The sequence below is a fragment of the Protopterus annectens genome, chromosome 11.part0 (genome assembly GCF_019279795.1).
Source record: "Protopterus annectens isolate FY-2018-M chromosome 11.part0, PAN1.0, whole genome shotgun sequence".
In the NCBI taxonomy this organism is placed as follows: Eukaryota; Metazoa; Chordata; order Ceratodontiformes; family Protopteridae; genus Protopterus; species Protopterus annectens.
Window position 1 is genome coordinate 113441945 of NC_056745.1, and position 27259 is coordinate 113469203.

At 39.5% G+C, this 27259-nt stretch overlaps 1 protein-coding gene across 5 annotated transcripts in view; it reads left to right on the forward strand.

The window, feature by feature from the left end:
• Positions 1 to 27259, forward strand: part of LARGE1 (LARGE xylosyl- and glucuronyltransferase 1) — a 2030740-nt gene that overhangs the window by 1228724 nt on the left and 774757 nt on the right. For all 5 annotated transcript variants that reach the window (XM_044087485.1, XM_044087484.1, XM_044087487.1 and 2 more), the window contains one exon: positions 18325 to 18407. In XM_044087485.1, coding sequence (XP_043943420.1) covers positions 18325 to 18407 — 83 coding nt within the window. The remainder of the gene's footprint in view (positions 1 to 18324; positions 18408 to 27259) is intronic.

The following is a 27259-nucleotide window of genomic DNA, read 5'->3' on the forward strand; positions in this document are numbered from 1 at the left end:
TGCACAGTTGTCCTTATTATTCTTAAGCGTAACATAGTAGGAAAGTGCATTTGTTTTACTTTTCTTATTCCCATTCTGTTGACGATGTAGAAGTTCATGTTGGGGAATAGTTTTGCAGTTTAAAGAATTATCTCCAGGAGTTAACCAAAGTTAGACCTCTGCCCTTTTGGTCTGTCTTGGAGTTTTTGCAGATGTCCTAAGTGAACTGGACTCCTGTCTCAGGTCAACATTTTGGCCTAATGCGCATCTAAAAGGAGGTGAAGCTTGCCTTATTTTTCAGTTCTTTTTTGCTGCAATAAGTTCATTCTGGGTGGGTGGTTAGCGTAATGGTTAAGTTATTTGCCTTAAAAACCAAAGGTGCAGGGTTTGATTCTCACATGGGGTAATTGGCTAGGCTTAAAAATGGCCCACAAAGGCAGTTAGCCTATAACTAATATATGAACTTATAAATATTTGATTTCTTCCAGGTGACTTCCAGAGAATGATAAATTGCCATTTTGAAGCCTTTTTCTATTGATTGTGTTATGTAGAATGATGGGGCTTTGCTGGAAATTTTTGTTAGCATTCTTAGATAAAGTACCTCTTGAAATTTAACTAATAACTCTGTTTGCCTAAACTTCCAACATGGTTGCACATTGGGTGAGCTGAATCAATGTGAAAACAGAAACAAAGAAAAAGTGTCATTGAAACTATTATTTAGGTAAATTTCAGTTAATGGCCAATATGTACACTGCCTGAATGACAGCAAAAAAGACATTTGGAAAATCTGAAAGAAACTCAACCAGAAAAGGTGAAGAAATAAACCCTGGCTGGAAAGGATCCTGCATATGTTCAGCAAAAAGCAGTTCAAACTTAGCTTTGGTTCAAGAGATGGACTTCAGTAATTTAGAGAAAACATAAATCAAATGTACTCATAGATGATTAAAATAAATAAAACATTGAACGACTATATCAAATCAAATAAAAGGCTAGAAAATAGCTAGCTTATTCATATGAACTGATAAAACTGAAAAAAAAGGTTGAAATTCAGAAAAGGCTGAGCGCATAACTGCTCAAAAAGAGCCGTTTCAAAAATTAGAGTTAGAAGACGGAGTATGCAGAGTAAAGATTTTCTGCTGTGCCTGAGGAACTGGAAGGAACAGAGTGTATGAATATGAAGAAAGCACAAATAGGCAACCTTACTGGTGCCCCACAGCAGGATTTGCACATTGAGTGTATGCTCCAAACCCAATGATGAGAAAGCAGCCAAGACCTATATTATTTTTACCCAGACATTTTTATTAATTTTTTTCCATATCTTCAAATAGTTTGAACCATAAATAGTGAAACATAAAATAATATAAAGACCTATATTACTAAAGATGCAATCATACTCGCAGAAACAGTTGATACTGACAGAACTGTGGCAGAAGGAAAAAGTATTAAAAATTTAAGACAGCTAAGTGTTTGTAGAGAATTATTATATACTGTACTCCAGCCAGAAGAGAAGCAAATTCATCCCAGCAATCAGGGAATGTTTGAGAGCAAGTTGTGCCTTTCAAGCTGCTATATCCACCTATCTTCATAGTATATTTTTTCTTGGAGGATCAAAGACATCTTTTGATGCAGAACAGGCTAAGGACGAAATAGTTTACCTAAATCTTGAGCTAGCAAGCAGAAGGGGACCCTGCTTCTGATTATTTGACAGTAAATCTCATAGAGAGACTTTGTCAGTGAAGACATTTCCATTGTTACAAAGGAAAATGCTTGAGAGAGAGAGAAAAACACAAGAATTTGCTGGAAGAATCAGGAATCCCTTGGAGTTAAACCAGAGTCTCTTAGTAGGAGAGGGAAACGATCAGAAAAAAAAAAAAAAACTACACTGAAATTCGTGAATACATGTAAAATTATAAAACCTCAGTCACATATGTGAACTATGGCTTTGGCTTTGCAAATTAATGTGACTGTGAAAAGAGTGGACTTTTGTTAACTTTGTTAAACTTTTGGATGGAGTGTTAACCATTCACCCCACATTGTCTTTAATGTTTAGGAGGACAATAAAGGGAAAAAAGTAAAACAATATTGGTTAGCATTTGTATAAAAGATTACATGAGATAAATTGAATGTTATATTGCAGAGTGGTTTTGTATAGTGTGGAGTCAGGTATTTTAAATGGGGGGGTCTTTTCTATATCTGTTGTATGTGTTAAAGATAATAATGTAAACAAGAACTGTTTTACTTATAAACAAAGGTTATACATCATAACAGGAGAATAAAGGCTGAACAAAAGCAAGTTTAAATTGATATAATGCTGTGGTCTTGGCTGATGGGGTGGTGATGGGGTATAAATGTGTACAGATTATATATTACATGTAAAATTAAGTTTATAATGTCCCTTTTTTAAACAAATAGGCTTAAAAATATGACACAAGGATGAAAGCCATGTATTTGTAATATTAGCTTTTTCCCTATTAGCAATTGTCTTAGTCAGAGATAAGACGTCTGTAGCTGAAGGCTGTTAGCCAGAGGAATTCTGTACATTCTGTTGCATGCGAAATTTGCAAAAATTCCTTCATACATCTGTAAGTTGATAGCTGTTTCCTCGTTGCCTGTCTATTTTTACATGGAGACAAGCTGTCTGCAGGTGCAATTAATCTTGAGAGTTATGCGCATTCTTTGCCAAGGAAAATGCAAAATTTAAAGGTACCTTTTCAAGTGGTTCAGTAAAAAATAGACATTGAGAAGTGCAGAAGAGATAGCAGCTACCCCAACAGCCTTAATACTGTAATGCAATTAATAAAACATTGAATAATTTACTTTTATTTAAAAGTAGCAAGTACACTTTTTCTTAGGACTTAAAATATTTGTCTTCTGAAGGCATACAAGCAGTTTTTCACTTATGGGAGGGGAAGAGAGTTAAAAAATATTAGACAGCAAAGTGGCAACCCAGGCTGTACAAAGAGCTTTAAAATTGATAATTTTACTTTTTGATTAGGTTATGCCTGTGTGTTGATTTGAGGCAATTGTTCTTCTCTGGAGGGTTAAACTTTTATCAAAATGTACATAGTTCTGTGTGTTTGCTCTAAGTTAGTAGGCTCTAACTGTTATAGAAGTGGAGAAAGACACTGGTAAATTTGGTATAGTAAGGAGCTATTTGCAAGGGGGAGAGAGAAGGGAGTACTCTGTATGTGTTTATATTCCTCCAAAAACTGCTGTTTTGGAGCTTAACCAAACTTAGTGAGAAATATTCAGCGTTCTGCAGAGAATATTACTTATAGCTTGAGACAAACTTGGCTTGCAATAGTGAGGATGTGTCAATGGGACCTAGAAAGGAAGATATTACAAAAGATGGTAGATTTCTAAAGAAATGTATGAAAATGTGTGGTATGGAAAATGTGAATTTAGTAGTAGGAACTGTAACAAAATGTACATATTCTGCAGGGTACAATAATGCAGCTAGACTGCATAAAAACTACATTTCTTAGGAATATGTATATTTGAAAGTTTTGACACGCATCCAATAACTATTTTAGGTCATGTACTGGTAAAAATTAAGATGCAAATGATGAATAATGACATGAAAGTGAGACATTGCTGCCTTCTCTCTTACCTTTTAAAAAAGAGAGGAATTTAAGGAACGGGTAGTGGAAAATATTTGAGAGTTATTAGGAAGACAATTTCTCCAGAAGGAATAGCTAGTGAGTGGGATAAAATAAAGTTTAAAAATATGGTAAAAAATTAACAGAAATGTGTTTTTTTTTTTCCATTCTAGTACTATACACGTGACTGAATCTTAGGTAATGTTGTAATAAATGTGTATAAAAAATAAGTATGCTTGCAGGAGGTAGCATCTGCAGAAAGACTGATCCGCGGTATCTTTTGCCTAGAATTGGAACATCAAGTATCGTCCTGCAGACCTTGCTTAGAATTCAGAGAACAGATACTCCTAAGGTGGGTTAATATTATGAAGGCCTACCTAAACCAGAGCAAGCTTGAGATCCTGGTGTAGTTATGTGCCCAAATCGAAGTGCAGCCATCCCTTGGTAAAACCTAGTAGTCACCCAGAGATGGAGGGAGGGAGACAAAGCTGGAATGGGTAACAAAAGCTGGTCATTTTGTAACTTGCAGCCAGGGATCATGAGATCTTTATGATGCTCCCAATTACACTGAGTCCTGAGGACATTAGAACTGAGGTATTTTTCTGTGTGACCCACTCATGTGGCCAGTTTTTGCTCAGAAGGGTGAAACTTTCCCCACCCTCCGGAGGTAGTGCGACCATGTCTTGAGCTGCTGCTTTAGGCATCCATTGAGGAGTTTAAAATGTCTAGGATGCCAGCTAAGAGGTGACCATGGTAGATGTCCATCAACCAAATCAGATATGGTAGCTGCTTCCCTTGAATTATGCATATCTGCAGACATGCTGACCATTTTAATTTTTGAGGTACAAGAAAATTCCTTTTTGATATAATTCTTCCTCCAGATGAGTGGGATCATCACAGTCCAGTAGAGGAGACCCAACAACCAGGAACCAGACATTGGCCATATAGCCATTCCATCTCTACTATGTTTGCTTTTAAAACACTTCCAGAGAATTAAATGGTGTATTGGCAGGCCATTATCCCCTAGCCATGTCAGTCTTCCATCTGAGGAATTTTTACTCCTCCCAACAGGAGACAATTCCCTCCTCCACGCTCCAGTTTCCAAGAGGAGGAAGAGGATTGGGTGCAACTTCTCATTTTGTGTGAAGGTGCTAAAGCGTTGGGAAGTGTAATTCAGGGGTAGAAATGTATTTTGTTTGGTACTTGCATACACTTCATGACAACTTCCTTCATTTCTTGTTTTTTATGTGGACTTTCACACTGATCACTGCTGCAGTTCTCTTGGCTATATGGGTAATATCCCAAGGATATAATAGGCTTCCATCTTCTTAAACCTTCAGGGTACCTTCCATGTGCCCAAACTGTCTTGACAACTTCAATAGAGCTGACTAAGACATTTGGGCATTTGGGTGCCAAGCCCTTCAGAACTTTACTGCTAACGAAGAGTGTATTCCTGTGGCTTTTGAGCATCAGTGGTTGGATTGTGCTGTTCATTGGTTGGTCAGATAAGTTCCTTCTCTGTAATAATTTTGCTTATTTATATTTTCCTCTTCAGGAAAGTTATTTTAAGGCTAGGAGTTTGTGTTTTAATGGACTGTCATGAGATTGTACTGTACTTTTAAAAAGAAGTGCACTTCTTTTGGTCAGTTTAAAAGCTGTTTAAAGTAATGGAAAAACATTTTTTCTGTGAAGAAATGTTTTTGTGGTGCTGACATAGTGTGTGCTTTTTCCTGTGTTTGGGGAAAAAAGTGACTTTTTAAAGACATTTGTTGCTTTTTCCCCTGGAAAAGTCACATTTTTGGCATGAATGGAGCAAACTCTCAGTCCCAGGATCAATCCTTCTTTCAGACAGAAAAAGAAAAAGTTAAGCAAATATCCTTTGCCACCACAGCAGGCTAGCAATTTGGTTCAGCCATAGGTTAATTGCATCTCAGACTGCTCATATTTTACCCGGTATAGCAACTACAGCCGCTGTGTACTGGGGGTTAGCCATATCCTCTTCAGCTGTAGGGAAGCTGCCGCCACTAATAACACTGTTTATCCTATTTTTCTTGTCAAAAAGAAGCAGAAAACTAAGCAGGTGTCTTCTTCTCAAATGTCCTTAGACAGGAGTAATGTATTGGGTGTGGCTGTGGGTTTAATTATTGCTTATTGATCCTTCTTGTAAGGTAGATTCTAGTACAAGTCCTGAAGTGATTCAAGGTTCTGAATCTGGATAGGGGATGAAAGAACAGATACAGGGTTTTCTCCTCAGACATCTGATTCAGACTGAAGAGTAGAGCTCAGTTTATGATTCTCTGTATGGGGTTTCCCATTCTCTGAGACTATTTTAGAATGTGCCACTCTTTTCAGTGGGAGAACGCTGAGGTTTCTCTGTCCTTCAGAAATTGCTATGACATATCACAGAAGGAATTTCCAGGACCTGCACCTCTTCCTCCAGTTTTGTCTACCTTGGAGGATGTGTGTTGCTGTCTTCAATTTTCCTAACAGTCAGGCAGCTCTTCCTAATGGATAGATAGGATGTAGAAAGTTACTCAATTTTTTTTTTACTTTTTACTGTGTACACTCTTCCAAAACCTGACTGAGCATATGTATCTTTAGTAAATCCTTCTGCTGCTAAACATTTATTAAATTCTAGTCCTTTTCTTTCTGATAAGCGTGCTTCTGCAACTTTGATTTTCAAAATTTTTAATTGTCAGGCGTATATGTTACGGTTTGTCTTGACTAATTGTGAAAGTATGAGGAATATTCTGTCTGCAGTTTCTTCTTGTAAAGAAAAATCTGTATTAAATAATTTAATGTTTTCTTTAGTTCAAGTCACTACCCACTGTATACATCTTCAAAGGCTATGGCCATTGGTGCTGTTTTCTGAGGAGGTTTGCATGACTGCATTTTTTAGAACCTCCCATATGATGCTAGAAATGAGATGGTAAATTCTCGTCTGGAGACCGATTTTTTGGCCTCTCTGCTTCAGAGGTTATCAGAAAGTGTGATGAAATGCATAAAGCATATACAGGGAATACCAAAGATTTTTCATCCTTCCTTTTTAAAATTTTCCAAAGGATTCCGTCCAACTCCTCAACCAGTTTTGGTAAGAATCAAAATAAGCAGTCTCAACAAAATGCAGGTTAAACAGACATTTAAAAATGGCAAGGGGATTCCAAGAAGATTTCTGGACATGTTCTAAACCAATTACAGCCCAGTAAGTCAGAATGAGTTTTTAAGAGAGACTGCCCCTCCCTCTTCCGCAACATTTTTTTTCTTCCAGAAAGTCTGAATCTCCACTTTTCTCTTTGGCAACGGTTAAAGACAAATGGGTTATGAAGATTGATCATTAAGGTTACAGGTGACAGTGGGAGGAAATCCCTCCTTTCCAGGGGGTAATTCCTCATCCTCCAGACCAGACTCTCTTATTTTTTCATGTCCTTCATCGCACGCTGTCCCAGAGAGTGATAATAACCAGTCCTCCCCCTTTTCCCAGGGGGGAAGGGGTTTTATTTAAGGGTCAAAGAAGTAAATCCATTGTGTTGGACAAAAGGCATAGCACATGGACGTTCAAATATTTTATCAACACAAACTCATGCAGTTAAGCGCTTTCGACCAAAAACAAAGGTCTTTATCAGAACAATTGTTACAGAAAAACAATACCAATATATAGTGAAATGCCCATACAATTATCCAATACAAAATATTCAAGTTTTGATAATCAACATTGTGAAAAACAAAAAAATTAAGTTACATACACATGTAAAACATACCAAAACAATTCATGTAAAACATCCATATACAAAATAAAAATATTTGTTCATTTGCATTTATCTTGGTGAAATCTCCTATTTAATACTACTTTGTAATTCACATTGTTGTTCAACCCAGGGGTGTTGTAGGCATTAAACAAGATCTGCCATTTAAATTCTTTAAAATTCAACTCACCCTTCCTGTCCTCATTAAAATCACTTCATACAAAAGCAATTACTCTAAAATAATACTTCTTATAATTTTTACATATTGAAGCATGTTTTGCCAAAGCATTGTCCATATTTCCCATTTTTATGGTGTGTAACGGTTCATGCATCCTCTTTTTCAATTGCCTATTAGTTTTTTCCTGTATGAAACACAGAACAGGATGAACATTTAGCTAAATACACCACATAAATGGATGCACAAGTAAACATTCCCAGTACATGCCATACTTTGTCACTTATACTAACTTCAAAAAATGGTCCCTCTCCTACATGCCTACAAAAATTACAGTTGCAACATTTGAAAGTACCCCTTATCCCCCCTCTACTGTCACTATAATCCCTCTCTAACAATTCTTTAAAAATCCTTCCTCTGTTATTGATAAACAATGGGGATGGTCCTAAAAATGACCTTAAATAACTGTTCAACTCTAAATTCTCCAGTTGTTCCTAATAATACTTTTAATCCCACCACTATCCACTGTAAAAAGAAGGGCATAGAAATAGACCAATCCTGTGGGCTCTGATTGCTAACAATATGACTATGCTGAACAGTTTCACTTTGTGATATATCTATGGTAAAGGCCATGGGATAACCTCTTTTTTAAATCTCTCATTTAGCTCACCCACATAACTATCTAAAATTGTTAAATCTGTTGTCAATCTTTTTAACCTTACTAATTGTCCTTTTACAATGTTATATTTAACATAACTAGGATGTATACTGGAATAATGCAGTAGTGTATTACTGGCCACATTTTAACTAATCACAGATCCAAAGGTAAAATACAAAGGACAAAGCATGTATCCACTCCTAAAGAGGCCCCTACAGATTGTCAGGCCTTCTCTCAAAGCCTATTTCAGGCCTTCATGGCACTCAAGCAGCCGCCTTCTCAGCCTGCTCCTACTCCAGCCTCTCATCCTTCTCAGAAAAGGATTAGTGACCGTGACTCATCTGATGAATTCTCTTCAGATGAAGAAGAATCTGACTATTCCACACAAATTCCCTCTCCTCAGGAATATGTCTGTCCTAAAGAGGAGTCAGGGGATGCAGAATCCTCTATGGAAGAAATTTCCTTTGGGGAAACCATTCTGAAAATGGGAGAATACTTTAAGTGGGATACTTCAGAAATTTCAGACATCCATAAAATGTACTACCAACTCCTGCAAGTTGACCTTCTCAGCTCTTCTGCAGTGCTACCATTGCATCCAGCCTTTTTAGATGCCTTTAATAATGCCTCCTAAACAACAGATTCTCAGGCCGTAGCCCCCAAGAGGCCAGATCACTTCTACAAAGTTCCTGAGGATTTGTAAATTCCTCTTTAGGTTCCCTGCTGAAGACCCATCAGTCATTTCTGTTGCAAGTGATAAACCTTCAAGAATGCTCCCTTTCACCTCCCTGCTTCTTTCAGACAAAGAGCATAGAACCCTTGAAAGACTTTGGAAAAAGGCCTACACTTCAGCGACTTTGCTTTCAGGGCCATCAACTATCAGACACATATGACAAAATACTCTCTAGAACTGCTGTCCCAAGCATCATCTTCATCAGACCTTCCAGACTGAGGGTAAAAACATGGTGCCGTGTCTCTCATAGGAGCTTCTTCCCAAGTGGCAAGCCACTCCATCAAATGCGTCTGTGATGCTGGTGAGGCTTGTGCTAGGGACAGCTGCAACCAGGACAGTCTCCAGAAGATTCTCCTGGCTTAGCCTTCAGGATGACTTCAAATCCAAATTAATGGATGCCCCCCTGGACAATACAGCCTTGTTTGGTCCAGCTGCAACTTCACTTTTTAAATCCCTGCAGGAAAAGTCTAAAGAACTTAAGGAGTTGAAACATTTTCTAGTCGCTCATGTGCCTAGGTTCCATAGGAACTTCCCTTCCAAGCCTGTCTTTGTTCATAGCCACTCTCAGCACCATCCCAGTAAAGCTTCCAGAGGAGGTAAGAGACCACAGAGGACTAGGGCTGTTCATCCCAACAAAAACAGCCCTTTCCTGACAGAGCCGGCAGTCTGTGACTATCCTGCAAACATCCCATCTCTTCCTCCACCTCTCAAATGCTCTCAGGACCAGGGAATGTATTACCCAAGACAATTAGATCCTCTACATAATCAAAAAAGGATACTTTATGGTTTGGCAATCCCCCCCCCCCCCAACAACTGCACCTCTTTCCAGAGCTCCTCTTGGAGTTGTGGCAACATGACTCTATTCAAAAAGCTCCTTGGGAAAGGATTTTACTCGAGTGTTCGTAGTGCCCAGAAAGGATGGTCCCTGGAGACCAATCCTGGACTTCTACTTCAACACATTCTTAAAGGTTCCCTCCTTCAGAATGTTAATTCTCTAAACCCTTTTCCCTCTGCTACTCCCACAGGGATTCATGACCACTCTTGACATAAAAGATGCTTACCTCCGCATACCAATTCACCATAGGTACAGAAAATATGTACATTTTTCTGTGGGTTCTTGGCATTTTCAGTTCTCTGTATTGCCCTTTGGTCTCCCTACAGCCCTAAGAGTTTTCACAAGATGTCTGGCTCCGGTGATTGCTCACTGGAGGCTTCTGGGTTTCCAGACTTTCCCATACCTGGATGACCTGCTCTTACAGGCTCCAACCCCACTCATTTTTGTAAGGAACCTACAAAGTACCATTTCTCTCCTGGGAAAACTGGGATTCATAATCAACTTCAAAAAATCAGTCCTCACCCCATCTCAAGACCACATTTTCTTAGGTTGTCGAATCCAGACAGATGTAATGAAAGTGTCTCTGCCACCCCAAAAGGTACAGGACCTGCAGTCCTCCTTTCACTCTCTCCTTCTTTTAAACCACATCACGGCCAGGGAGTTCCTCAGGGTTTTATGGCCTGAAACCATTTCCATGGTACCCCTGGCAAGACTCCACATGAGGAAATTCCAGTGGTACCTCATATCTTTGTGGACCCAACACTCCCATTCACCAGAATACCACATTCCCTTCATCCCATGTGAAGAGGGAACTACTCTGGTGGATCCAGCAGGTCAACCTAAACCCAGGACTACCTCTACATCCTCTCTCCCCAGTCCAAGAACTCTACACAGATGCATCAGACATGGGCTGGGGTGTGGCCCTGTAGAAATTTACAGTTCAGAGAAGGTGTTCCCCCTCACAGGAAAAGGAACACAGCAACATAAGGGAAATGCAAGCATTGCTGCTAGCCTTACCATCATTTCACTCCCTCCTTTGCCCAAGCCCTCTCAAACTGTTCACTGACAGCATGACTGTACTGTGATATGTAAACAAGCAAGGGGGAACCAAATCCTACCTCTTCTGGTACGGGAATTCCTGCCCCCCAATACAACATGACAATTCAGATAGTGTGCATCCCCTCCAACAGGAATCTTATGGCAGCATCACTGAGCAGGTCCTGGACCCAGTCTCACGAATGGATGCTTCACAGGGATGTATTCCTGGACATAGTCCACCAATGGGCTACTTCACACACACATTTATTTACCTCCCCACTGAATAGACAACTTCCAAAGTTTTGTGCCAGAGTCCCAATTCCTCTGGTTTGGAAAGTGGACGCCCTTTCCTTCTCATGGAAGGGGATGTTTCTGTATGCATTCCCTCCCCTCCTGATCTCGAAAGCCCTGCTCAAAATCTGACAGGACCAACCAAAAATCTTGCTGGTGACTCCCTTTTGGCCAAGACAGCATTAGTTCCCCTTTCTCCTGTATCTAGCCAACAGCCATTACAACATGTTACCCCACAGAGTGGACCTTCTCACACAGAATAAAGGATCTGTGATTTATCCACACCTGTCAACACTGCAACTGACACTGTGGGTGATAGGATTCTAATTCTTTTTAGACACCTATTCTCTGAGGATGTGCTCAGGGTTTTGCAGGAGGCCAGAAAACCCAATACTAGGAAATTGTACATTTCCAAATGGCAAAGATATTCACTATGGTGTCTTTCTAAGATCTAAGACCCACTGACAGCTGGAATCCTGGTGGTTCTGTCCTAATTGTGTGCATTGCTCTCTGCTGGCCTGGCTTATTTGTCAGTTAAAGCTGACATGTCAGCTATTTCTGCTTGTCTGCCTTTATCTAGCATCTAGGTTTGAGGTGAAACCATTTCTTAAAGGTCTCCTCCACATTAGGCCTCCTCTCTCCTTTTTGGGACCTTAATTTTGTTCTAGAGAAATTGACACTTCTCCCTTTTGAGCCCACTTCTCCAGCCTCTCTTAAGCATTGCTCTAGGAAAATAGTATTGGTAGTGGCCCTGACTTCAGCTAGAAGGGTGTTGGAGCTTCAAGCCCTCATGGCTGTTCCCCACTTCTTGGCCTTCCATAAGGACAGGGTATCCTTGAGAACTCACCCCTCCTTTATGCCCAAAGTGGTTAATGAGCTGTCTCTTAACCAAACCATTCAACTGGCTACCTTATTTGCTTCTCCACAAAACCACAGTGAGAAGATCTGCATCCCTTAGATGTTCATAGACAACTGAAATTTTACCTGGTCAAGACTAAAACTATCAGGAAATCTGATAAACTTTTCATTCATTTTCATCCCAAGGCTCTTGGTCTACCTACTTCCAAGCAGACTATTTCTTTTTGCTACGCTCTCCATGGGAAGAACCTTCCCTCACATGTGAAACCATATTCCACCAGAGGTATGGCTTCATCCAAGGCATGCCTCAAAGGATTAGATAACAGTGCCATCCTTGAAGTAGCCACTTGTTCTACTATTCATACCAAACATCACAAGCTGGATGCTGTTTTCAAATCCAGAACTGGTTTTGCTAAAGCCATTTTATGTGGCTTCATTGAGAGCTGCTCTGCTTCTTCCTTCACACTTCCTTGAGCTTTTGCACTCTCCCTCAAGTGAACAACACTGCAGCAAATGAATAGGAGGATATAGGAAAGTTGTGTAAAATCTTACCATACCCATAGATGTCCTTCTCTTCACTGCTGCAGTATTCTATCCCTCCTGCCTTTCCCACTGCTATAGTGTTCTATCCCTCCTGCCTTTTCCACTGGCCTCTTGCTTTTCCTGCATGTTCTGACCACTCAGATTGTTAGTCTGGCATTCCTCCTGGCACATTTAGTTCTGAGGATGGTACACCCATATGTTCCTTTTATGGCCTACGTCCAACCGCAGCCTAAGTGCGATGTACCATGTACCCAACAGTAGTAAAGACTTTGTATACTGGCTGACATTGGGTCACCTTCTGGCAGAGGATATCCCTCAAGTGAAGAATACTGCAGCAGTGAAGAGAAGGACATCTATGGGTATGTTAAGAATTTACACAACTTTCCTTTCTCTGCCTTACCCTTTGGTCTGTCCACTGTACCAAGAGTGTTCTCAATGTGTCTAGCTCCAATTATAACTCATTGTAGGCTACAAGGGTATCCACATTTTTCCATATTTAAATTACTTACTTATCTTTGCAGATTATTTTTAGTGTCAAGAATCTCTCTCCGTCTCTCTCTCTCTCTCTCAGGTGAGAGATCTCTTATGCAAGCTTGGATTGCAAGAGAACAAAAGTCTTCCTCGATTCTTCATGGGATTATGGTTCTGGATGCTGACTAGACCACAGTTCAAAGAGATTTTCTTCCACGGGGGAAAATAAATCTACATCTAGATCTATTTTTAGCATTTTCCACTTAGACTTTGGGCCCTTTGAGGGAATACCTCAGGATTTTGAGTCTCATGACTTTCTGTGATTCTCATGATACCCCTGGCAAGATGCCACTTGATTAATTACAGAGATAGCTGACATTTCTTTAATCCCAGCACCAACTCTTCAACTTTGTCTTTTGAAATCCCAGTGCTGGAGTTTCTCAAAAGAGAAATCACCTGTTGGAAACAAGATATCCCTAAAGCCAGGTCTTCCCATCTCCCTCCATGTTGTAAAGCAGTCAGTCCCCACAGACACTCAGAACTTGCTTGAGAAACCAGACTGTGTGTATTTTTATTTTTTTGTTCTTACTAGCATTGCCCTTTCAGGGCTCAACCTCCATCTCTCTGTTGGCAGGAAAACACTGAAGGTTTTGGTGCCCAAACTTGTCTTTTTATCAGATCTGCTGAAGCTGCCTGACAGTTTGGGCACGTGGAATATGCCCTGAATCGTTGGTAGCTGCCTTAATGTAACCCATATAGCTAAGGCTACTGCAGCAATGATCATTCAAATATCTAATGTTAAGGTAAAATTACTTAAACTATTTTTTTAACATTAAGGACAATGTACTTATTGCTCTGACGTCACAATCTTTAAGGCAAGCATCTGAATTATAAGCATTAGTAAGTCATTTTCACAAAGACAGGTTTTTTAAGAACAAATTCTATTGTTATGTCTAAAGTCATCTAAGAGTTTAAGCCAAGCTGTTCATCCCCTGGTTGTCTTTCCTGAACCAAAGAACAAAGGAAGGAGGATTATTCACTCTATATGTGCACAGGCAGCTCACTACCTAGACAAAATTCAACCTTTTAAGAAAGCTAACCGACTGTTTGCCTCCTTTGAGGTAAGAGAAAATAACTATTGTCAAAGTTGAATACTTGCAGTTTTGTCTTATGCTATTACTTTTTGTAATGCTTACCACAAAAAGAGAGGAGCACTTTCAGATGGGACTTAGATCTCATTCAGTAAGTGTGTCAGCTTCTTTGGTTTTTCTGGAAGGTGTTGGACTCTGGGCATAATTTTCCAGAGCATTACAATCTGGATTCATTTTTAGATCCAGAACAGGTTGTGCTAGGGCCATACTCCAAGGGCTCCTGCAGTCTTGGGTATTGGTCTACTCCTTTTTTACCTGCTCCTGTGTAAGTTATGGGATATCTGTTCAAGTAGCTTAGGCTACTGCAATGGTGGTGTATTCATAAAAATAGTATAGTTGTATAAATAACTTACCATAACAGGTGTTTTGTTGGTTCACTGTAGCAATAGCTGTCCTTTCCTCCAGCTCTCTTCTCCCAGTGTTTCTACACTGGGTTTCCAGGGTGTAGTTAATTAACATTATGATGTTATTCTCTTGTTTCCTATCCCATGTTGTTCTCTTTTGTTTCCTTCCACATATACCTGGGATTCTTGTCTCTTCCTAGGCAAAATAAATGATGTGAAGCTTTAGGCGCTGCACCTGAGTTTTATATGGAGTGCCCCATGTGCTCATAACTGATGGAACACATGGGAGGCACCCAAAGCTTTGTGAAGCTGGCCAGTAAGGAGGAGTAAGCACACATAGCTTAGGCTACTTTAACGGTAATCCATTAGAGCATCTACTGTTATGGTAAGTTTACATACTCAACTGTACTTGGAATAAGAATAAAACATAAAATACTGACCAAACCAGATCCAACACAAGGCAGCATGCAAAGATTTTTCATTGCAGTGAATGATAAATGTGGTCAGTGTCTGAGCTGGATCATGGTCAAATGGGACCCTAGGCAGGTTAATGGATTGGTTCCTTGCAGGCATTCCAGTATCCCATGTTTTGGCCATCTCTTCCTAGTTGCCATAAAACACTGTTCAAACCCATCAGTGGGCATACTGTTTTTGTTTTTACGTTTCCATTATCACAGAGGTTTGGATTTAATTTAAAACTGTTATTTCAAATTTTACAGCAAACACTATCAGCCATTTGCTAAGCAAAACAGTCTTACAATTAAAACAGACTTGGCATGAGTGTCAGTAAACTTCTCTTCCCTTGAAATTCACTTTATTGAAAATGCATTTTCCAGCTGATTAGACTATTTAGACGCATGCTGTGACTTGTATTTTCCATTGAAATTTACATTTATTAAAATGTATGTCTGGCAACTGGTTAAACTGTTAGACACATGATGGAACTCATATTTAAGTATCCTATAAGGAAGGAATTCAAAAGACAAATGTGCAATGACATTTGCTGAAAGCATGGGACAGCTCACTTGTTGTAAATGTCCCTTTTCAGGGTTAGAATAAAAGCACTGCCTGGTAAAATTATTTAGTCAGAGTTGGACATTAGACAAATGTAGGCAGAGAGCATCAAACCCTGCACTACAGAAGCAGCTGTTAGCCTTACTGCTGTTTAGCAAGTACCAGACAAACTGTTATGACACAAAACAGTGCACTGCACACGCCTGCAAAAAACTACAGGTCAAGTTAAAAATGTATTCTCAGTTAAAAAAAAATACTAACATTATACTTGTCAGACTCCACGTTGTCCAATTTATCCACAACCAAAATAAACACACTTTTAACTAATCAAAGAAATCAAGGATCATACACAAAGAACATGGCTGATATGATGGTATTCCTGTTTACTACAATAAATTCCTTCTTTTACACCATAACCACTGGTGGTTGCAAGATCCTAGTATTTACACACGCAACCATCAATTACAGCCACTTGCAAGACTGTACACCATAAACATGTGCTTGAGAAGAACTGAATACATTCATTCCTAAATTGTAGGCCAAAAATGTATATCAACTCACTGCTTTCAATACCATACAGTGCACCCAGTGCATTCCCCCAGCCCTCTCAACGTCTTAGCTCAAATCATAAAGACCCAAAAATCAGGCAGATTTTAAATATTTCTCCTGTATATTTAAAACATTGCTAGACTATAAAGCTTTGCACTAGAAAATATTTTATAAAGGATTCAGGGTCTGAAACTCATCCCTGTCTTTATTTAATGACTGCAATCCCCAACGATTTGCCAGAAAGCCATGCATTGTATAAGGAGTGGACAAAAATTGCCTCTCGTCATCTTTGCTCAAGAGTTCTGAGCAAAGCCAAAAATAATGAGGGGACAAAAGCCCAAACTGAAAATACCATTTCCTTTTATTTAATTGCTGATCAGGTAAACTCACTATACAAAGTGTCTGTTTTCAGAGATGACCTAAAAGAACTTAAGTGACCAAAGACACAGTATGTCAATGAGGTGGAAGGATTCAAATACTGACATTCTGACCACAGACAGCAGTCTGTTATAAGCTCAGAGTCTTAAGTGTCAGACAACTCTAACTTTAAATACATTTTCGGAACCACATCTTAGAAACTGTAATGACTAACATTACTGTTGGACAATTTTTGGGGTTATTAACCAGAAAATGAAGAAGGTGAGGACAGTCGTAGAGTTGATGCAGTGTATTAGGGCTCTAAGCTCTTAATGAGATGCTGCCTGTAGTCAATGGTATAAGGTTTGAATCCTTTCTCCCCATTTGCCTACTTTGTGACTTTGAGAAAGTTATTTAACCAGACAGTACTTCTGTAAGATGCTAAATTAAACTAAAACTATAAAGTGTTTCTGAGCAAGAAAATATCTATAAATCCAAGTAATTTACCTGTCTTTGTGTCTGTCTGGAGGCAGAAGGACAACTTTCAGTCTGTCTGGGCAGAAGTGCATTTTAACACTACAGTCATCCTTGGCTGAATGGAGAATATTGCTGATTCCCTTGTGTTCCAAAAACTGGAACAGGAATGTGATTTGTCACTCTGCATGTATCGCTAATTCTCCTCTGAAAACTGAAATGGGAAACAGGCTTCCAGGCCTCTGAAAAATTGATATGGGAAAATGTTCCTGAGCTCTGTTGAAATTAAAAGTAATAGAGCAGTGTTTTTTTTTTTTTTTTAAGGCCAGAATGCCCCCCAACCCCCCGGCAGCACTGGGCCATAGGCAGATGCCTATGTTGCCTTGTGCTGGATCCAGCCCTGGTGAATGTTTTATGTTTTGTTCTTATTTCAGCTTTGTTACTTTAATAAGAACATGTTTCAGTTCGGGTCTATATTACATCGAAAGCTCAGGTCAGTGAACACCTGTTCGCCATCCAATATACAGTGAATTGTCATTTCCACAAATGGCCACTACAGCAAATTTTTTCCTAGGGGAAAAAATCTTTGGCCCGGCAGAAACGACATAGCATTAATCTAACAAAGTTGGAAGCTGCACCCCCCACCCTCTATCTAAATATACCAACTCCGAGATTGTACTACAGTGGGGAAAGGGGCAAATTCATGGCTATGCTCAAGCAATTTTTTTCCCCCTAGGAAAAACTTTGCTGTAGTAGCCTTTCGCGGAACTGACATTTTTCTGTGTATTGGTCAACACACAGGTGTTCAATGACCTGATCTTTCGATATTGTAATGTACACCCATATCGTAATATGCACCCTTTCAGTTCTAGGGTATTGAATTAAGTGGATATTTTCCTTTTTTTTTTTTTTTTTCAAACCTTATAGTGAATGAAAAATGTGGTGTGTGTTTCAGTTTTATTTTGTTTAATTTAACTTTTTTTCAGGAGGCTTATGGTAGTGCCTGTGTTTTATGTGTGCAGTATGTATAATGTGTATACACAGACACTTCTGTAATACTTTAATATGTATGTGTCTTACTTTAGTTTTTAATAACATAAATATGCATGTATTTAAAGGAAAGTCAGCAGCTCTGATGAATGAAGAAATGTAGACACAATAGTAGGCAAGCAGTCACAGAGACCTTAAGATGCCTAGCCATAGACACGTTTAAGGAAAGGCACTTAAGTTCTTACCAGCTTTGTAAGCACTTAATTTGAGTACCAGGACTTTTACTTTGGCATTTCCCATGCATGCTAAACTTCTTGGTGAAAAAAAAACAGTCACAGCAACTCTCGAGTCCATGTTCCTTTTTTAAGTTTATTAACCCCCTTCCCCCATCACTGACCATCTTTATTTTACTTTAAAAAGTGTCTTGTTTCCACTTTGGGTTATATATACAGATTTTGTTTGTTTCAAAACAGCTAGTAATGAAGATGGTTACCGTGTTACTGATTTTCTTCTTTCTTTTTGCAGACTATACATGTTGCCATTGTGTGTGCGGGGTACAATGCCAGTAGAGATGTTGTGACACTTGTCAAATCTGTCCTGTTTCACAGGTAAAAATCTAACTTCATCTGTTTTCATGTTTCATTGTGCTGAATCATGACTTTAATGTCTTAATTTAAGAGGATCTATGCAGCTAGCTTTACATATGGCAGTCATTCATTAGTTGGATTCCTGGTTTGTATCAGTGGAGGTGGGGCTTTCTCTCCTGATTATGTCAGTAGTCAAACACTGTTAACAGAAGATATATAAAGTGAATATCCCATACTCTTCCTAGTTAATTTAGATCACTAAGTGACAATACTGGTGGCATAGATGGATAAAGCGCTGTCTACATTCCAGGTCATCAGAGTGTGAAGAGTTGCTCTGGCTTTTATCAGGATTGACAGGGAGGATTGTTAGGCTCATTCTGTGAGAAGAGAATGGCAGAACAGGCACAAAAACTGCTACTGTCCCGTGGAAGAGAGGGACATAAATATATAGAGGCAGCTTGGGATGAGCGCTAGGCTCCCAAAGAAATTGGTGGGTAGCAGTTTTTATACTGAGTGTGAGGAAGAGCAATTGCTTGGCCTGGACATTGTGAGCCACTGCAGTAATGCGATTCTCACGCCCACTTGGCGGAAGACACCCACTTGGTGGAAGTTAGGCTATCCATTTACTCTCTTTTAAAGAAGCTGAGTACAAAGCATCTTCACGACTGCCTGAATGATGATTATCTCAACTTTGCTGCAAGTGGAATCCCATTAGTTGAGGAGCAAATAGGGTTTCCGTCATCAGCCTTTTCACATTCGTAACTCTTGCAGCTTACAGTGCAAGATGTGTTTGAAAACCTTAGTTTGCATCTCTAAAAGTTAAGGCTGTCACGTAAAAACAACTGACAGCCTGAAAGAAGTGTCATATTAGCTCAATAATTTCTATTTCTATTTTCTTTGCCTTCTGCTTTTTGGAGATGTCCCTGTTTGTATCTTGGGCTATGAAGCCTGGAAAAATCTAAGAAAATCACCATACAAAGTTGTTGAAAAAAATTGTTGAGGACTGTAAATTGGGATGTTTAGCTAAAATGAAGTGGAGTTTCAGTTCATCTTTCCTAAGTAAATTGCTTTCATAAAAGTATTAAGAAAACAGGCTCTCATAGGACAAGAGGACCAAGGATAGTGAACTGTAAAGCAAATTATTGAAGTTTTGAATATACTTGGAGTCTTGGACCACTTACGTCAATGTATGTTGCAGGTGTTTTGGTTCAGTCTGACTCATCTCTTAAGTTTTCTCCTCTAGTCTTCAACAAGGGCTGTGCAGATGCCTTACAGACTGTTCAAACTCTTTTAGTATATATTTGAATCAGTGATTCAGTCTTTCAGTAGCACCCACTTCTGGATGTATAACTGATAATTTCTTGCTGTTTTGCTTGCTACTAAACCATTGTAGAGATTTAGAACTGCTGTTGCATTAGGACGAGCATGGTTTAATTCTTCAGTGCATAAAACATCAGTTAAAAGTGAGGTATAATGAAAGGAGGCTCAAAGGAGGTCCTTCTACTGTGGAAAGCATAAAGTGTGTTTGTGTGTGTTTAGGGGGGGGTGGTCAGAATTACCTCAGCTTTGCATAAGAAGAAAGGCCTCTTTACAACAGTTCCAGAATGGTCAGTGCAAATGCAAAATAAACATATAATAAAGTTTTGTCCTTTTCTGCCAGAAAGCTGTAGACTTCAATTCTGTTCTTTCTGGTAATGCCACAGCACTCCCTTTGCTGGCTTTTCTCTGATAGCAGTAGCAGTGCTAGTAACAATTTGTATACTGAGAGCTCTTTGCTTATATCGTACCATTCTCATTATTTTAAACTCAGTGCTGACTCCATATTGCAGAGGCACAGTCATATTTGATTCAGGAGACACAGATTTAAAATGAAGGCCCAACCACTAGAAGAACCAGACAAGGAGGTTGGGAGAAGTGAGGTGTTTAAATGCAGGTTCACCTACAGTTATGAAGAAGAGCAAGATATTTGCTTGGCTGAGTTCCATAATGGAGGCTAAGGTTTTAGTCTTAGGCAGACACAATTAAGATGGAAGCACAAGCAGCTCAGCTACAGCAGATGAATATTCATTGATTTCATTTGCAGATGAACTGCACTGGCATTACAGCACAGGAAGCACAGCACTGAGATTAAGGGGAAGTTAAAGGGGAAAAGCTCCCCCACCATTAGGAAGGCACCATACTAAGATGCCCCTGTATCACCTGTCAGACTTGACCTGGAAATGGAAGTGGGGCACCAGGAAGAATACAGTAGATGGAGGACAGCACAGAGCACCAGAAGCAGATATGAAAAAGTATATATCCAACCACACCATCTCATTGCAGGAATGGCAGCCATCATCAAGACTAATAGCACAATGTACAGTGTGCTTGGCGGTAACACAACCGCAGACTGTACTGTGCAGGATCTATCCTGTTAGTGTTACGTGAAAGTATCAAAATCAACAGTTAACACATTGGGGGGGGGGGGACTGGCATCCTTTTGAGTGACTGACTAGAAAGTTTCCTTATTCACTTTGTTTCTCTGGAAATTATCTTTCTTGCATAGGTGTTCCTACTGCTGATGTTGCTATACGTAATGAACACTGGCAAACATAACTACTAAAAACACAATTTCCAAGTGCTGTGCAAGAGGGTGTATAAACATTTAGTATTCAAGATATATTGTGAGTTTAAGTTAAAAAGACAACATTGTCGTTATCTTTGTTTTTTTTTTTTTTTTATTATGCAGAGATTTTTTTCAGTTGTATCTTAATCAGGGTTCGTTTACCATCGTGATGAGGTAACTGATTACTTGTTAATGATGAAGAAGCCAAAAGAAATGCTGCTGAGCTGACAGCGGTTTTTAGACTCTGTATGCATATTTTTTTCCTTTTCTTAAAATCAAATACTATTGTTTAACTGTCTTGCTGTATGGAATAAAAAGTACTGTGACGATGATAGGATTGTACCTAGTGAAACAGTTAAAAATGTTATGCTTTACCAGCAAGTCAGACTGACTTAAATCACAAAAATATAAAACAAATAACGTATACTGAAGAAAGAACACATTAAATTATCCTGCTTCACATTGTGCTGATTTCAGAGTTTCGTAATTGTAATAGTGTAAACAGAAAACATAGATAACGTAAGTAATACAAGGATATGTCCAGCTCTGACCGCTATAGTTTTTCTGGTTCTCAGGTCAAGCAGAATACTTTATCCCTCTTTCACATTAACAACCACTGTAGATAATTTGCAGCAGATATGTCACCTGTGTCTTTTTTGTGCTATATTACCCTTCGGATCTATAACAACTGCATGTTTGTGCCCACTTTTTGATATCAGTAATTCCTCTTTAAAAATCACATCACTGCTGCTGAGAAGTCCAAAGAAAAGAAGCAGAGAGAGTGTGCCACTGAGTTTCAAGCTCTTATAATACAGTGATTGAGAGTTGATGCAAAAAAAGCATTTGAGGTTGAAACCTTTTTATAGCGTCTGAGCATTGTAGAGTAAAAGAGAAGTCACAGACATTGTAGTCTGTCATTTCCTAATATTTATATGAACAAGGTGCATTATCTGCAGCCTTACCAGATTGTTGCACTTAATTTTTGCCAGATGTTTAATGCCTCCACTTAAGTCACTTTATCTGAGGTGACTAGAAGTCAATTTGACACAGACTTATATACTGTGGCTTTTTTTTTTTGTTACTGTGTCAATGGCACAGAGTAGTCCACAATGTTCATTATTTATATTTCGTTCAGGTATAAATTGTAAAAGTAATTAAGACATGTCAGTTGCAGCCTAATTTACTCTGCATTACATGGTACTGATTTTCTATACTGGCTCACAACATTGTAAAGATACTTTCACAAAAGCAGGAGTATCACCAGAAATTTCCATTTTGTACTTAACAACATAGTATTTGTAAACGAGATAAGTGGATGATCTGTTAAAACCTTTTCAGCCACGACCCAGGCCAAAGGCAGATTATAGGAGGAAATTCTATTTGGTGATATTTACAGAGCAGTAGCTGCTTAACATAGCATAATACAGAATGTTCATATAACACAACTTTGAAGAATCATGCCTCTAAACAAGAATGTTTAAAGTTCACATATCTTATGTTGGCTTAATACCATGTATAGTAATGTGGGAAGGGAAGTTACAGGTCTTTTCAGTGAAAGAAGCACGAAAGGATGGAAGCTGGAGGGAGACTGTAGCAGTTTATGCAATGCAAATGTTGGGTTTTGAGGGAGGGATGAGTAGAGTCATCTGAGGAATTGGCATAACATTTGCATTATATAGAGATAAGTGATTGAGTAAAGGAAGAGTATTTTTGTGTTTAGGTAGACTGTTCCTAAATGCAGGTATCAGTTTGGGGATAGGTCTTTCAGTAACTGGTAGAGTGAATGTTGACCTAAGGGAAATTGGTGAGAGATATAAGTGGTATTTGCGATTAGTGGTGCTTTTCACTTGTAGGAAGGGAGGGATAGCTTTGTAGACAAGATTTGCTTTGATTTATATTTTGTTTTGCCTTTAATTTTCATGTTTGTTAGAAAGGGATAGGTTTAAAGACAGGGAAACTCTAGCCGTCCACAAACTGCAGGGAGGAAAATCCAGAGTTTATCTAAACAATCATGTCTTGGGCTGTGATTTATTGATCTTTACTGTTAAAAAGAGGTCTGACTGCAAGCAATTGTTGGTAGAAGCTACTGCACGCATTCGCATGTGATGTAAAGGAATTCCAGCTTTTTGTGACATTCAGAAGTCATACAGTCTGAGCAACAACTTTACTGTACTGTACTTAATTTTGTATTTAGATTTATGTTTGTTCTTTTTGAACTGATTTTTGTTTTCTTTTAGTTTTTATTCATTTGGAGCTGAGTATGAATTCCTTAATTGAGTATGCCATCAATGATTTGCTGAAGCACAAATATTCTATACAGTGTCATAAATACTATGTATAGTTAAAGGCAACACCTGATAACACTGGTGATCTGTGTTCCTCTTCTCAAAAGCTTGATGATTTACTTACCATTATTAGTAAATTTAGATTTGCTGATGACGATTGCACTTGTGCAATTGGCACGGCTTTCAGAACTGTTACATATATTAGTAACTGAACTGGTGAGATAAATAATGTTAGGCAAAGAGGAAATATAACACATTTAAGAAAGGATGTGTCTATTGTCTGTAAAGATCACTCAACCCCTATGAAAAAAGACAATGCCCCAGACAGCTTTGGAATTCTGGATACAAGTATTCAGCAATTTAAGGATTCAAAGCATTCAGAAGGAAATTAAAAAAAAATGAAAGAAAGGAAGTTCACAACAAATAACAAGGAAGAAAGTGAAACGGATAAATGTAAAGAGAATATATACTAAAAGGACACTACTTTATGTAATACACAGATTACAGGGAACAATAAAATTTTTCTATCAAAAAGCCTTCAGTCTACGGAAAAAGGCAGCATTTCTTTAAGGGAGAAGGTAGAAAAAAGGGGCAAGGGACAGGTGAAAAGGAAGAAATCAAAATTGAACTTGGAAGGATTGAAGAACATTATTGTAAGAGCAAAGGTATGAAAGACGGACGCTGGTAGCATGGCTTAAGCTGTGGCTGTACAAAGGCCAGCTGCATGAGAACTGTATGCTTGCAAATGTAATACACAATGTAAACAGTGGGATTAATAAGGCTAATGGTGATGAAGATCATTCCTTTGTAACAACTGACAGTGTAGATTACTGAATTAGAAGTTGAAGATTCTTCAGATCTGGGCAGAAAAGATATTCTTGTAATTGGAGATTCAGTTATTAAAGGAACTGACACTTGGCATTTGCAGAGAAGATAATGAATATCGAATAGTGTCATGCTTATCAGGAGCAAAAATAGAGGATGTGAGACCAGCCGTAGAATGCCTTACAAGGAAGTATGAATCTATTTTTATTCATATCGGTACAAATGATCTCATCCGCAAGGACTCTGTTAGTAGGGAACTTTTAGCCCTCTTAGCATGACTTGGACAGGGTGTTAGAACGTATTTTTCACAAATTTTACAAATTACAAATAGAAAGGAGACTCTGGCCACAGTGAAGGAAAATATTTTTTGGGTAAACACTTACATGAAAAAAATGTCCCATTTTAAGGAATGGAAATGTGTAGAGGTTCAGAGCCTAATTTTGGGCACACATCTGTTCAGACAGGATGGCATGCATTTTCAAGATCAGGGAAGAACATTTTTGTAGCAGATATTTTGCAATAATTGACAAACTCAAAGCAGGATTTTTGCCAGGTTGAAAAATTTAATACTTCACAGAAAGCAACATTTGATGCATCTCTGATGGTTGTTAATGCTAGGAACATTAATAGTTTTTTATTGGAAAATTTGCCATATTCCCACAAGATTAATGTTATTGCTTGTGGAACATGGTTAACGAACAATGACTGGAAACCAGATGTTCTTCATTCCACATTGCTGCAGTCCTAACTATTGGGTAGTCCGCTGTCCAGTCGGCCCGAATACCAAAGTATATGGCTGACGTCGGTCAGGGCGCATTAGACTGACGTCAGAACGTCAGGGTACTAATGCGCATGACCCACGTCATATCCTCAGTCTTTTTTGCCGCATGGTCCGATGCAGAAGCAATTTTGCGAGTGCAGGTTGGCGTTCTGAAAGTTTCTGAAGTCAGAGTTTCAGACCGAATCAAAGTTGGCTAAGTACCCCGTTGGGGATTATTTTGTTTTTTTCTTGCCTCAGTATTTAACCGGATGTCAGAAAAAGTGAATAACTGTATTTCTTGTGGGAAACAGATACCTCATAGGAATTATCATACTTTGTGTATACCTTGTTTAGGGCCTGAGCACGACATTGTTGGATGCCGCTCTTGTGCTAGATTTAACAAACGCACTATTAAGAGAAGGTTAGACTGTGCCAGGTTAGTGTTTGGGAAGCGTTGTAATTATAAAATGCCGTCGGATGCTCCGGCCCTTCGCCAAAAACGCAAGGACAAAGCAGCAAAGCCTAGAGGGAAGAACCGACAGTCCCAGGCGCCGGTTCTTTGAAACTCAGTGGAGCCGGAGGTTCTGCCAGGTGTTTCTTTGGAGTCTCAGGGAGAGACTTTACTGTTACAGGATGTATCCTCTCAGGAAGTAGGCCAGGCTGAGGGGGCTTCTCAGGTGGCTGTTCTTCCCTCTCTTCCTAAGGTGGTTAGAGCCTCCCTTCTGTTTCCAAGACTTCTTTGAGAGGCAGGCCAAGTGTAGCTTCAGTGCGGGTTTCTCCTAGTGCTTCAGGGTCTTTGCCTAAGAAACATATGCTTAAAATGGCAGAGGATTTGATTACTATGATAAGAGGTTCTATGCCCCCTCCTGATAAGAGGCCTAGGGTGGAACCTGAGTTTGAGAGTTTTGAGCAGTGTTCGAGGCTTCTGAGTCTTCTGAAGACTTGCAGGAGTATCCTCCTTATTCTGATTCTGATGTGGATGATTCTACTCCTTGGCTTCCCTCCTGAGGATATTTCATTTTCAGAGACTCTGCATTCCATGAGGGAGCATTTTAAATGGGAAGGTCAAGATTTCTCTGATTCCAGGAAGAGGCTTAGGGAATTCTTGTTTTTACCCCAGCATAGGCCTTTAGCTATACCTCCTGTTTTGAATGTGGTGGACGATGTTTTTGCAGAGGCTTCCCTGAATCCTGATTCTTTGCCTCCTGCCCCAGTTAAACCGGATAGGTATTATAGGGTGCCTGAAGCTCATAAGTATCTTTTTAAGAGTCCTAGGGCAGACCCGGAAACTGTCTCTCAGGGGCCTAAAGGTGTAAAGGCCTCAGTTGTTAAAAATCCTGTCCCTCCTGATAAAGAGGCAAGGGCTTTGGATAGATGGGGAAAGAAAGTGTATACTTCTTCCACTTTAGCCATGAGGGCGTTGAATTGTCAGTTTCACATGTTAGAATATCAGAATTATCTCCTTTCACAACTGAAATCTAAGGTGGATGCTCTGGCGGAAGGTATTGAGTGTAAAGAGTTGCAGGATTTAGTTCATGTGTCTGAACAGGTGGGTAAACATTCCTTGCAGTGTGGTTTTGATGCTGTGCAGGCCTCCTCGAGGGTGGCTGCCACTGGTTCTGTTCTTCGAGGCACGCCTGGTTGAGAGATCAGAATTTAGCTGAGCATGTTAAACGAGGATTTTGGATGCTCCTTTACAGTCTGATGTGTTGTTTGGTTCACCTGTGGAAGCAGTCTTAAAGAAAATGGAGGACAAGGCTAAGTCTATGCAAACTGTTAAGGATTTTTTGCAGGTGCAGCCTCCAAGTTTAGTAGAAATTGGCCTTCTAAGGGATGGACTTATCCTGCTTATGATTCCCAGTCTAGGGGTAGGTCTAGACGTGGTAGGGGCAGAGCGCAGGGTTCCTTTAGGCCTAGGACAGGGAGTTCCCCTGCTCAGACTTCTAGTGAGGGCAGGGGTCAGTCCTTTAAGCAGACCCAATGACCTGCCTTTCCAGCTGCCAGTTCATTCTTGCCTGGCAGCACCTTTGGGAGGAAGGCTGTCTCTTTTCAAAGAAAATTGGGATTTAATTACCCAAGACAGATGGGTTCTGGATATCATTCACCACGGTTACAGGTTTTATTTCCATACCTTGCCTCCTTTCAAAGGCATGCCAGACATTCCTCCTCTACAAAGAACAGAGGCTCACAAGCAAATTTCTCTGTTGCTCCACATAGGGGCCATTCAGCCAGTTCCTGTACCAGAAAGAGGCCTAGGATTTTATTCTCGCCTGTTCCTAGTACCGAAAAAGGGGAACACGTGGAGACCAATTTTGGATTTATCTATCCTCAACACTTATCTGGACATTCCCAAGTTCATAGGCTCATAGGTTCATAGGTTCATACTAGGCTATCTGCC